Source organism: Pseudophryne corroboree, chromosome 2 (assembly GCF_028390025.1).
Source record: "Pseudophryne corroboree isolate aPseCor3 chromosome 2, aPseCor3.hap2, whole genome shotgun sequence".
NCBI classification, from domain to species: domain Eukaryota; kingdom Metazoa; phylum Chordata; class Amphibia; order Anura; family Myobatrachidae; genus Pseudophryne; species Pseudophryne corroboree.
The window spans coordinates 106,887,429-106,901,391 of NC_086445.1; the positions used below are offsets into that span (position 1 = coordinate 106,887,429).

General features: G+C 47.0%; 1 protein-coding gene across 2 annotated transcripts in view; it reads left to right on the forward strand.

The window, feature by feature from the left end:
* RDX (radixin) overlaps positions 1–13,963 on the forward strand; it is a 196,672-nt gene that overhangs the window by 129,698 nt on the left and 53,011 nt on the right. For both annotated transcript variants that reach the window (XM_063951590.1, XM_063951591.1), the window contains exon 8: positions 8,175–8,271. In XM_063951590.1, the coding sequence (XP_063807660.1) occupies positions 8,175–8,271 (97 nt within the window). The remainder of the gene's footprint in view (positions 1–8,174; positions 8,272–13,963) is intronic.

Here is a 13,963-nt window from a genome sequence, read left to right on the forward strand (position 1 = left end):
TTCCTTTCTGCACAGAGACAAGGGAAGAGGGAAAAAGATGCACCAGACAGCCAGTTCCCAGGATCAAAAATCTTCCCCCGCTTCATCTGAGTCCACCGCATGACGCTGGGGCTCCACAGGTGGAGCCAGGTGCGGTGGGGGCGCGGCGGTGGGGGCGCGTCTCGGGAACTTCAGCGACCAGTGGGCTCGCTCACAAGTGGATCCCTGGGTTCTGCAAGTAGTATCACAGGGATACAAGCTGGAGTTCGAGGCGACTCCCCCTCGCCGTTACCTCAAATCAGCCTTGCCTGCTGCCCTCGAGGAGAGGTAGTACTGGCGGCAATTCACAAGCTGTACTTCCAGCAGGTGATAATCAAGGTACCCCTCCTTCAACAAGGCCGGGGTTACTATTCCACAATGTTTGTGGTACCGAAACCAGGCGGTTCGGTGACACCCATTCTAAAATTGAAATCCTTGAACACTTATATACGAAGGTTTAAGTTCAAAATGGAATCGCTCAGGGCGGTTATTACAAGCCTGGACGAAGGGGATTACATGGTATCACTGGACATCAAGGATACTTACCTGCATGTCCCCATTTACCCTCCTCCCCAGGAGTACCTCAAAATTGTGGTACAGGATTGTCATTACCAATTCCAGACGTTGCCGTTGGTCTGTCCCCGGCACCGAGGGTATTTGCCAAGGTAATGGCCGAAGTACTTATCCCGTACTTGGACGATCTCCTTATAAAGGCGAGGTCCAGGGAGCAGTTGTTCGTTGGAGTAGCACTATCTCGGGAAGTGCTACAACAGCACGGCTGGATTCTGAATATTCCAAAGTCGCAGCTGGTTCCTACGACGCGTCTACTGTTCCTGGGTATGGTTCTGGACACAGAACAAGAAAAAAGGTTTTCTCCCGGTGGAGAAGGCCAAGGAGTTGTCATCTCTTGTCGGAGACCTCCTAATACAAATACAGGTGTCGGTGCATCAATGCACGCGAGTCCTGGGAAAGATGGTAGCTTCTTATGAAGAAATTCCATTCGGCAGGTTCCAGGCAAGGATCTTCCAGTGGGATCTGTTGGACAAGAGGTCCGGGTTGCATCTTCAGATGCATCGGCTGATAACCCTGTCTCCAAGGGCCTGGGTGTCGCTGTTGTGGTGGCTGCAGAGTGCTCATCTTCTAGAGGGCCGCAGATTCGGCATACAGGACTGGGTCCTGGTGACCACGGATGCCAGCCTTCGAGGCTGGGGGGCAGTCAGACAGGGAAGAAACTTCCAAGGACTATGGTCAAGTCAGGAGACTTCCCTACACATAAATATTCTGGGACTAAGGGCCATTCACAATGCCCTGAGTCAGGCTAGACCCCTGCTTCAACACCAGCCGGTGCTAATCCAGTCAGACAACATCACGGCGGTCGCCCATGTAAACCAGCAGGGCGGCACAAGAAGCAGGATGGTGATGGCAGAAGCCACAAGGATTTTCCGATGGGCGAAAAATCATGTGTTAGCACTGTTAGCAGTGTTCATTCCCGGAGTGGACAACTGGGAAGCAGACTTTCTCAGCAGGCACGACCTCCACTCGGGAAAGTGGGGACTTCATCCAGAAGTCTTCAAAATGATTGTACACCGTTGAGAAAGGCCACAGGTGATGTGATGGCGTCACGCCTCAACAAAAAGCTAAAAAGATATTGCGCCAGGTCAAAGGACCCTCAGGCGATAGCTGTGGACACTCTGGTAACACCGTGGGTGTACCAGTCGGTGTATGTGTTCCTTCCTTTGCCTCTCATACCCAAGGTATTGAGAATACTAAGAAGGAGAAGAGTAAGAACTATACTCGTGGTTCCGGATTGGCCAAGAAGAGCCTGGTACCCAGAACTTCAAGAAATGATCTCAGAGGGCACATGGCCTCTGCCGCTCAGACAGGACCTGCTGCAGCAGGGGCCCTGCCTGTTCCAAGACTTACCACGGCTGTGTTTGACGGCATGGCGGTTGAACACCGGATCCTAAAGGAAAAAGGCATTCCGGAGGAAGTAATTCCTACGCTGATTAAGGCTAGGAAAGATGTGATCGCAAAATATTATCACCGCATATGGCAAAAATATGTTTTATGTTGCTTGGTGTGAGGCCAGGAAGGCCCCAACGGAGGAATTTCATCTGGGTCGATTTCTGCACTTCCTACAGTCAGGAGTGACTACGGGCCTAAAATTGGGTTACGTTAAGGTCCAGATTTCGGCTCTGTACATTTTCTTCCAAAAAGAACTGGCTTCACTGCCTGAAGTTCAGACTTTTGTTAAGGGAGTGCTGCATATTCAGCCCCCGTTTGTGCCTCTAGTGGCACCGTGGGATCTCAACGTGGTGTTGGATTTCCTGAAGTCGCATTGGGTTGAGCCACTTAAATCCGTAGAGCTAAAATACCTCACGTGGAAAGTGGTCATGCGGTTGGCCTTGGCGTCGGCCAGGCGTGTATCAGAATTGGCGGTTTTGTCATGCAAAAGCCCTTATCTGATTTTCATATGGATAGGGCGGAATTGAGGACTCGTTCCCAATTCCTTCCTACGGTGGTATCAGCTTTTCATGTGAACCAACCTATTGTGGTGCCTGCGGCTACGTGGGACTTGGAGGACTCCAAGTTACTGGACGTAGTCAGGGCCCTGAAAATATGTTTCCAGGACGGCTGGAGTCCGGAAAACTGACTCGCTACTTATCCTGTATGCACCCAACAAGCTGGGTGCTCCTGCTTCTAAGCAGACTATTGCTCGCTGGATCTGTAGCACGATTCAACTTGCACATTCTGCGGCTGGACTGCCGCACCCTAAATCTGTGAAAGCCCATTCCACGAGGAAAGTGGGCTCTTCTTGGGCGGCTGCCCGAGGGGTCTCGGCTTTACAACTTTGCCGAGCTGTTACTTGTTCGGGTTCAAACAATTTTGAAAAAGTCTGTAAGTTTGATACCCTGGCTGAGGAGGACCTTGAGTTTGCTCATTCGGTGCTGCAGAGTCATCCGCACTCTCCCGCCCGTTTGGGAGCTTTGGTATAATCCCCATGGTCCTTACGGAGTTCCCAGCATCCACTAGGACGTCAGAGAAAATAAGATTTTACTCACCGTTAAATCTATTTCTCGTAGTCCGTAGTGGATGCTGGGCGCCCATCCCAAGTGCGGATTGTCTGCAATACTTATAGTTATTGCCTAACTAAAGGGTTATTGTTATGAGCCATCTGTTAGTGAGGCTTGGTTATATTTCATACTGTTAACTGGGTATAATATCACGAGTTATACGGTGTGATTGGTGTGGCTGGTATGAGTCTTACCCGGGATTCAAAATCCTTCCTTATTGTGTCAGCTCTTCCGGGCACAGTATCCTAACTGAGGTCTGGAGGAGGGTCATAGTGGGAGGAGCCAGTGCACACCAGGTAGTCCTAAAGCTTTCTTTAGTTGTGCCCAGTCTCCTGCGGAGCCGCTATTCCCCATGGTCCTTACGGAGTTCCCAGCATCCACTACGGACTACGAGAAATAGATTTACCGGTGAGTAAAATCTTATTTTAATTTACCACTGAAGGCGGGAAATCCTGGGAAGAATCTCCAGCAGTAGACGTCTCAGTCTCTCGCCTTTCTAAAAAGGCGGTGCTCCCTGCTTCGGGCTCTTTCACAGTAAAGGACCCAGGGGATAGAAAAATAGAGACCACTGTAAAATCTTATCTACACTACTGCAGGTGTAGCTCAAAGGCCGGCCATTGCTGGTTGCTGGATGACGCATGCCATTCATACATGGGCTACTCCAATTCAGGAGGGCCTTTCAGGGGATATGACCTTGGTTACTACTGTAATTTATCGTAAAACACATTCAGGACATGGCAAGAGTCCTCTGTGACTCCCTTAAAGAGATTGGCAATATTAATGCTAGAACCACTGCTATGGCTGTGTCTGCACGCAGATTGCAGACGCCGACTCCAAACGTAATGTGGAATCTCTTCCCTTCACAGGTGGATGGTTTTTTTCGGAGATGAATTGGACGCATGGATCTCCAAAGCTACTGCTGGGAAATCCACGTTTCTCCCTTCAGGGGCTCCGCCTGCTTAGACGTACCTACCCAGGACAGTCTACTCAGTCCTTTCGGTCCTCCAGATTTCGATCTGGAGCCCCAGGGTGCCTCCAATGCAGCTAGAGGCTCCAGAGGTAAGCCTAAGAAACCAGCCGTTGCCGGCTCTCGGGACCAGAGCACCAGTTCAGCTTCCGCTAAGACTTCAGCATGACGGTGCCCACCCATACCGAGGGGATCTCGCGGTGTGAGCTTGATTACATTACTATAGCCACATCTGGGACGGTTCCTGCCAAGATGCCTGGTTAAGGGACCTTACCTCTCAGGGTTACAAGCTAGAGTTCGACGGTGCTCCTCTCCAACGATTTTTCAAATCAGGCTTGCCAGTTTTGGAAAATATGCGTGTTACGCTACTACTGGCCATCGACAAGTTGGTCCAGTCCCAGGTCATTGTTCCAGTGCCCCTGCTACAGCAAGGACAAGGTTACTTCTCCAGTCTGTTTGTGGTGCCAAAACCAGACTGGTCTGTGAGATCCATTTTGAATCTGAAGTCCTTGAACCTGAAGGTTTTCAAATTCAAGATGGAATCTTTGAGAGTGGTGATCGCGGACCTGAAGCAACAGGAATTCCTCGTGTCCCTGGATATCAAGAACGCCTACCTGCATATCCTGATTTGGCCTCCTCATCAGGCTTATCTACGATTCGCCCTACTGAACAATCACTACCAGTTTCAGGCGTTGCCCTTCGGCCTGTCTACAGCTCCAACGGTGTTAACAAAGGTGATCACGGAAATTATGTTGCAGCTCAGAGTCCAGGGGGTCAACATTGTCCCTTACCTGGACGATCTCCTCCTAAAAGGAAGTTCCAGTGAGCTTCTATTGCTTCATTAAGATCGCACTATCCAACTTCTTTCTCACCACAGGTGGATCCTCAATCTACAGAAGTCTCAACTGGAACCGTCTCAACGGCTCCTGTTTCTGGGTATGATACTGGTTACTGTAGCTCAAAGAGTGTTTCTCACAGAAGACAAGGTGAGATCACTTAAAGAGATGGTTCGCATGGTTCTCCGTCGTGCTCGAATTTCCATTCATCTTTGCATGAAGTTGTTCGTAAAAATGGTGGCCTTGTACGAGGCGATTACAGTTCGGCAGGTTCCATGCCAGACCTTTCCAATTGGACATCCTGAACAAGTGGTCCGGTTCGCATGTCCAGATGCACCGAATGATTCAGCTGTCACCCTAGGTCAGGATTCACTCCTGTAGTGGTTGCAGTCTTCCAACCTGCTGGAAGGCCGAAGTTTCGGGATTCAGGATTTGACCCTCCTCATGACTGATGCGAGTCTACGAGGATGGTTGAGCAGTCACCAAGGGGGCGCAGTTCCAGGGCAGGTGGTCTGCCCAAGAGGCCCTACTCCCGATCAACATTCCGGAACTACGGGCTATCTACAATGCTCTTCTTCAGGCCTCCTCTCTACTCAGGGATCGGGCGATCCAGGTTCAGTCGGACAACGCCACGGCAGTGGCGTACATCAATCGACAAGGAGGGACAAAAGCAAGGCCTGCATGCGAGAAGTGTCAAAAATACTTCTCTGGGTGGAAAGAAATGCAAGAGCACTGTCCGTAATTTTCATTCCGGGAGTGGACAACTGGGAAGCGGACTTCTTGAGTCGCCACGACCTCCACCCGGGGGAGTGGGGATTACATTACCTGCAGATCGACATGATGGTGTCTCGCCTCAACAAGAAGCTTCGTTGCTACTGCTTGCAAAACAGGGACCCTCAGGCAAGTGCAGTGGATGCACTGACGTCACCTTGGCCTTACCGGCTTGGTACCTACAGTATTCCCTCCGATCCCGTTGATCCCAAGGATGCTCCAATGGATCAGACATCACAGAGTCCAAGCAATCCTGATTGCGCCAGATTGGCCCCGAAGGGCGTGGTACGCAACGCTTCTGGATATGTCCATAGAAGACCCTTGGTCTCTGCCACTAAGCGAGGATCTTCTTCAGCAAGGACCGTTCGTCTACCCGGACTTATGGCGGCTTCGTTTGACGGCATGGAAGTTGAGCAGAATATCCTAGCTCTCAAAGGGTTTTCCAAAAAGGTCATTGCCACTTTGGTGCAAGCCAGAAAACCTGTCACGTCACAATGTTATCCTCATATCTGGAGGAGATAGGTCTCTTGGTGCAAGGAACGCACGTATCCACCTGTGGAGTTTCACTTGGGACAATACCTGCAGGCTGGTGTGGATGAATGGCTTACGTCTGGGTTCCGTTAAGGTCCAGATTTCAGCTCTTTCAATTTTCTTTCAGAAGAAATTGGCTATGTTGCCGGAAGTTCAGACCACCTTACAAGGGGTGCTCCACATACAACTTCCCTTTGTGCCGCCTACGGCACCCTGGGCTTTGGATGTAGTGTTGCAATTTCAATTTCCTCCTGGTTTGAGCCTCTGATGACAGTAGAAGACATGTACCTCACGTGGAAGACAGTGATGTTTTTGGTCCTGGCTTCTGCTAGACGCGTTTCAGAATTGGGGGCCTGATCATGTAAAAATCCCTACTTGGTCTTTTACGAGGACAAAGCGGAGCTCCGGACTAGACAGCAGCTCCTGCCGAAGGTTGTCTCTGCATTCCATCTGAATCAACCTATTGTGGTTCCGTCCTGTTCTGACGCTTCAGCTCCTCCGGAGTCCATGGATGTGGTGCGCGCTTTGAAGATATATGTCAAACGCACTGCTCGGGTCAGGAAGACAGATTCCTTTTTCGTGCTCTATGATGCGCAGAAAAGGGTTGTCCTGCTTCAAAGCAGTCCATTGCTCGTTGGATTAGGCTTACTATCCAACAGGCCTATGTGTCGGCAGCCTTACCTGTTCCTAAGTCTCTGAAGGCACACTCTACAAGATCAGTGGGCTCTTCCTGGGCGGCTGCCCGTGGAGTCTCGGCCTTACAACTATGCCGAGCTGCTACCTGGTCTGGGAAAAACACTTTTTTGTGAAATTCTACAAATTAGATACCCTGGCCAAAGAGGATACCCAGTTTAGGCAGGCGGTGCTGCAGCAGTCTCCTCACGTTGCTGCCTGTTCTGGAAGCTTTGGGACATCCCCATCGTACTAATTCTGTCCCCAATATAGGATTTTAAATAGCTACCGTTAAATCCTTTTCTCGTAGTCCATAAGGGATATTGGGCGCCCGCCTCTGTGCGGTTACAGGTTCTCTGTTCTGTGTTACCTGTTCAGCTGTTACTGTTGACAGATGTTGCTGGCCTGGTTATGTCTTGCTGTGCTGGTGTATAATTCTCACCACCTTTATTGTTGTGTTCCTTCTCTGAAGTATGTCCTTCTCCTTCGGGCACTGTTTTACCTATAACTGACCTGTAGGAGGAGGCATAGAGGGGAGGAGCCAGAACACCCAGTTGAAGAAATTTAAAGTGCACCGCCTCCTTTGACCCCGTCTAGACCCCATCGTACTAATTCTGTCCCCAATATTCCTTTTGGACTACGAGATAAGGATTTACCGGTAGGTATTTAAAATCCAAATTATTATTATTATTATTATTATTATTTTACTATTTTTTGGGGGGCTATTGCTTTGATTCCTCACTGTTCTCTGTATTGGGTACATAGACCAGTTTTATCCTATTGAGAGGCAAAACCGCCCCTTTCCCACCAACCAAAACAAAAATAGCACAACACAACTGCCTGATGGCATAAAGTGATGACCGCATAGTGTAGAAGTGAGCCAGGAAGACCGCGCGGTGTACTTGGTAAAAGTTGCAGGCGGGACCGTGTGCAAGTCTGTGGCCCCTTTCAGCTGGTTTATGACTAGTAACATCGTGACCTGATGCTAATGTAATCACCGGGTGATTACACATTAAGCTATGGGAAGTTTTCTCCCCATACAAATAGGTTTTCTGCTGAAATTAAAATATTTAAATGATATGTTTTGCTGAATTTGGTCTTTAATTTGAGGCAATTGTGGGTTTCTAAATGAAATGCCTCTTGTGTATATGCTGTGGCATATTTATAATTCTCTGTAAGGCTTATTGTGAGAACATGTTCCTCTGTGCAATTTTCCTGGCTTTCAGCACCCTGCTATTTTACCCACAGCCACAGAAATGTAATGTCATCGGGCTGTAAACATCTCCTTTTCTTTCTTCCCCTCAGGTTGACACCTAAAATTGGATTTCCTTGGAGTGAAATCAGAAACATCTCATTTAACGACAAAAAGTTTGTTATAAAACCAATCGACAAAAAAGCCCCGGTAAGAGCTTTTTCTAGGGAACTTTGTTATTGCTAAAATTTACTTAACACACTCCTGTGTTGAGGTGATTAAACGCGCCGTGTCATTCTGTCAGGACGTTCTGTCCCTAATGTTCCCACTTATAGCTGCTGAGGTGCTCCGTGCCTAAACAATTTCGGCAAATTTAATGTTTCACCTCGTGTTTGGAATATAGAATGAATGTAGAGCAGAGGCAGGAAAAAAATAAAATCTTGGGGTAAAGCTACTAAGGGGGGTATTCAATTCGCTCCAGTAGTCTCTGAGCTATTGAATCGCCCCACTGCCTATTACATTGCGGCCAATTTTTAAGGCATTTTCATCAATGCCTTTTCACTTTTTTTTGGGAGGGGGGGGATGAAAAGGCATTGGCAAAAAATGCCTCAAAATCGGCAAAAAAACAACCCTTGTTTTCAACGGTGCAGGTGAGAAAACGTTGATTCGCCAATCTGCATGTTTTTTGCTCCTGCTGAATTTTAGCAAAAATTCCAGTTATTCCACCTAGGCAAAAAAAAATGGACCTAATTGAATACCCCCTATGACTTCTAAAGAAGAAAAAAGTGGAGATGTAGCCACCAATCAAATTCTAGTTATTTTCTAGAATCAACATAAAAGATATCTGATTGGTTGGTGGGAACTGCACTTTTTAGAAGTTTTAGAAAATCTGCCCCGTTATGTCCTGTTTTAAACTGATCATTTCAATCGTTTTTACCTACGCCCTTCTCTCTTTGGAGGAGATTTATCAAGGACAAGGGGAGGTGTTGCCCATAGCAACCTATCAGATTATAGCTATCATTTTCTAGAATGCTCTAAATGGGAATTAGAAGCTGGTTGCTATAGGCATCACCACTTGACCTCTTTAGAAGTTTTGGAAATCTCTTCATTTTTCTCAGTGGGCATAATGAAAGGAAAACGCCTAACAAGGTATAGGTCCCTTATATTTCACCGATGACACGCAGACCTCGAAGTCATTGTTTTTGATAGCTTGACCTGCAGTGGGCAAACTACAGCCAGTCCTCTTACTAGGAAGTAGTGCACTATATCTTTGTGTTGTCACTGGGAATATACAGCCTGCTTACTATGAAGTGGTGCACTATATCTTTGTGTTGTCACTGGGAATATACAGCCAGTCCCTTTACTAGGAAGTGGTGCACTATATCTTTGTGTTGTCACTGGGAATATACAGCCAGCTTACTAGGAAGTGGTGCACTATAGGGGTAATTCCAAGTTGATCGCAGCAGGAAATTTTTTAGCAGGTGGGCAAAACCATGTGCACTGCAGAGGGGCAGATATAACATTTGCAGAGAGAGTTAGATTTGGGTGGGTTATTTTGTTCCTGTGCAGGGTAAATACTGGCTGCTTTATTTTTACACTGCAATTTAGATTGCAGATTTAACTCACCACACCCAAATCTATCTCTCTGCACATGTTATATCTGCCCCCCTGCAGTGCACATGGTTTTGCCCATCTGCTAAAAAATTTCCTGCTGCGATCAACTTGGAATTACCCCCTATATCTTTGTGTTGTCACTGGGAATATACAGCTAGCTTACTAGGAAGTGGTGCACTATATCTTTGTGTTGTCACTTGGAATATACAGCTAGCTTACTAGGAAGTGGTGCACTATATCTTTGTGTTGTCACTGGGAATATACAGCCAGTCCCTTTACTAGGAAGTGGTGCACTATATCTTTGTGTTGTCACTGGGAATATACAGCCAGCTTACTAGGAAATGGTGCACTATATCTTTGTGGTGTCACTGAGAATATACAGCTAGCTTACTAGGAAGTGGTGCACTATATCTTTGTGTTGTCACTGGGAATATACAGCCAGTCCCTTTACTAGGAAGTGGTGCACTATATCTTTGTGTTGTCACTGGGAATATACAGCCAGTCCCTTTACTAGGAAGTGGTGCACTATATCTTTGTGTTGTCACTGGGAATATACAGCCAGCTTACTAGGAAGTGGTGCACTATATCTTTGTGTTGTCACTGGGAATATACAGCCAGCTTACTAGGAAGTGGTGCACTATATCTTTGTGTTGTCACTGGGAATATACAGCCAGTCCCTTTACTAGGAAGTGGTGCACTATATCTTTGTGTTGTCACTGGGAATATACAGCCAGCTTACTAGGAAATGGTGCACTATATCTTTGTGGTGTCACTGGGAATATACAGCTAGCTTACTAGGAAGTGGTGCACTATATCTTTGTGTTGTCACTGGGAATATACAGCCAGCTTACTAGGAAATGGTGCACTATATCTTTGTGTTGTCACTGGGAATATACAGCTAGCTTACTAGGAAGTGGTGCACTATATCTTTGTGTTGTCACTGGGAATATACAGCCAGCTTACTAGGAAATGGTGCACTATATCTTTGTGTTGTCACTGGGAATATACAGCTAGCTTACTAGGAAGTGGTGCACTATATCTTTGTGTTGTCACTTGGAATATACAGCTAGCTTACTATGAAGTGGTGCACTATATCTTTGTGTTGTCACTGGGAATGTACAGCCAGTCCCTTTGCTAGGAAGTGGTGCACTATATCTTTGTGTTGTCACTGGGAATATACAGCTAGCTTACTAGGAAGTGGTGCACTATAGCTTTGTGTTGTCACTGGGAACATACAGCTAGCTTACTAGGAAGTGGTGCACTATATCTTTGTGTTGTCACTGGGAATATACAGCCAGCTTACTATAAAGTGGTGCACTATATCTTTGTGTTGTCACTGGGAATATACAGCCAGCTTACTAGGAAGTGGTGCACTGTATCTTTGTGTTGTCACTGGGAATATACAGCCAGCTTACTAGGAAGTGGTGCACTGTATCTTTGTGTTGTCACTGGGAATATACAGCCAGCTTACTAGGAAGTGGTGCACTATATCTTTGTGTTGTCACTGGGAATATACAGCCAGCTTACTAGGAAGTGGTGCACTATATCTTTGTGTTGTCACTGGGAATATACAGCCAGCTTACTAGGAAGTGGTGCACTATATCTTTGTGTTGTCACTGGGAATATACAGCCAGCTTACTAGGAAGTGGTGCACTATATCTTTGTGTTGTCACTTGGAATATACAGCTAGCTTACTAGGAAGTGGTGCAATGTATCTTTGTGTTGTCACTGGGAATATACAGCTAGCTTACTAGGAAGTGGTGCACTATATCTTTGTGTTGTCACTGGGAATATACAGCCAGCTTACTAGGAAGTGGTGCACTATATCTTTGTGTTGTCACTGGGAATATACAGCCAGCTTACTAGGAAGTGGTGCACTATATCTTTGTGTTGTCACTGGGAATATACAGCCAGCTTACTAGGAAGTGGTGCACTATATCTTTGTGTTGTCACTGGGAATATACAGCCAGCTTACTAGGAAGTGGTGCACTATATCTTTGTGTTGTCACTGGGAATATACAGCCAGCTTACTAGGAAGTGGTGCACTATATCTTTGTGTTGTCACTGGGAATATACAGCCAGCTAACTAGGAAGTGGTGCACTATATCTTTGTGTTGTCACTGGGAATATACAGCCAGCTTACTATGAAGTGGTGCACTATATCTTTGTGTTGTCACTGGGAATATACAGCCAGCTTACTATGAAGTGGTGCACTATAACTTTGTCACTGGTTCCTAATGTGTTGCTAGACATTCAGTGCCTTTCTTATATACTAAGCCCACACAATGGCTTGGATACAATATACATGCCGACGAGATGCCGCCTATCAGGATCCCAACAGCGGCATCCCTCCAGCCATAATACCGTCAGCGAGTCTCCTCGCCACTGGTTCTATTCTCCCACTGGTGGTGGCGTGGACTCACCACCCGACTGGAAATACCTGGGGGGGGAGAGGGGTGGTAGGTTTTCTATCCACCGGCATTGTACCAGCTGGAAGGATTTTGGCATCTGGATCCTGAATCCACACAGAATGGCTGACTACTTTTTGTGCAGTTGGGAGCACTCTGAATTTGTTTGCTTTTCAGTCAAAGGGTGTCAGGTTTCCATGTGTCTATTGGCTTTATTTTTAAGTGTGTGTGTGTGTATATATGTGTGTGTGTGTGTGTGTGTGTGTGTGTGTGTGTGTGTGTGTGTATATGTATGTATGTATATATATATATATCTATATCTATTATTAAATTGTATAATCCGTGGTGTTTGGGTGAAATTGTGCATCACACAAAATACTCTGCCAAATAAAAAAAAAATATGGACTTTTAATTGCAACTAAAAGTATGGTATAATTGATTACATTAGTGTTGCCCCTTTATACAATACAGCCAATTAAACCCTAGATCTATCTATGTTCTGTATTGATTTCAAATAAATGCACCTGTCCCAGACATCGGGTAGTAGGACAGCACATTTATAACCACCCATCATTTTAGTACCATTAAGCCTTAATTGATCGTTTAAGGCTCATTGGTATTGTTTGCTATCTGTAACTGAATAAATAATCTGGACCTTACATAGATGGACCTAGCTGATGAATCTACAGAAACGTAGGCGTGCAGCTTAGAACTGTTCCACATCTGGGGTTGCTGTCCCCTGGCATAGAGCAATGCAAGGGAATTGCAGTGTCTATATCTGCATAGCTGGTTGAGACGTGACTAATCTGACTCTCCTCTATCATTTCCGCTGTTTTTTTTTGTTTTACCTTATTCTCTTCTTAGAAAAAAACAAAGTGTTTCCTTTATTTCTCTGACGTCCTAGTGGATGCTGGGGACTCCGTAAGGACCATGGGGAATAGACGGCTCCGCAGGAGACTGGGCACATCTAAAGAAAGATTTAGGACTATCTGGTGTGCACTGGCTCCTCCCCCTATGACCCTCCTCCAAGCCTCAGTTAGATTTCTGTGCCCGGCTGAGCTGGATGCACACTAGGGGCTCTCCTGAGCTCCTAGAAGAAAGTATAGTTTAGGTTTTTTATTTTCAATGAGACCTGCTGGCAACAGGCTCACTGCAACGAGGGACTAAGGGGAGAAGAAGCAAACCTACCTAAGTGGTGGTAGCTTGGGCTTCTTAGGCTACTGGACACCATTAGCTCCAGAGGGATCGAACACAGGACCCGACCTCGTCGTCCGTTCCCGGAGCCGCGCCGCCGTCCCCCTTACAGAGCCAGAAACAAGAAGGTGGTCCGGAAAATCGGCGGCTGAAGACTTCTGTCTTCTCCAAGGTAGCGCACAGCACTGCAGCTGTGCGCCATTGCTCCTCATGCACACCACACACTGCGGTCACTGATGGGTGCAGGGCGCTGGGGGGGGGCGCCCTGAGCAGCAATATTTACACCTTGGCTGGCAAACTAACACCATATATAGCCCCAGAGGCTATATAGGTGTATATTAACCCCTGCCAGAAACGATAAAATAGCGGGAGAAAGCCCGCCGATAAAGGGGCGGAGCCAACTCCCTCAGCACACTGGCGCCATTATTCCCTCACAGCTTCGCTGGAAGGAAGCTCCCTGGCTCTCCCCTGCAGTCCTGCACTACAGAAAGGGTAAAAAAGAGAGGGGGGGGCACAATTTAGGCGCAGTATATATAATATTATAGGCAGCTATAGGGGAAAACACTCTGTATAGTGATATCCCTGTGTTATATAGCGCCCTGGTGTGTGCTGGCATACTCTCCCTCTGTCTCCCCAAAGGGCTTTGTGGGGTCCTGTCCTCTGTAAGAGCATTCCCTGTGTGTCTG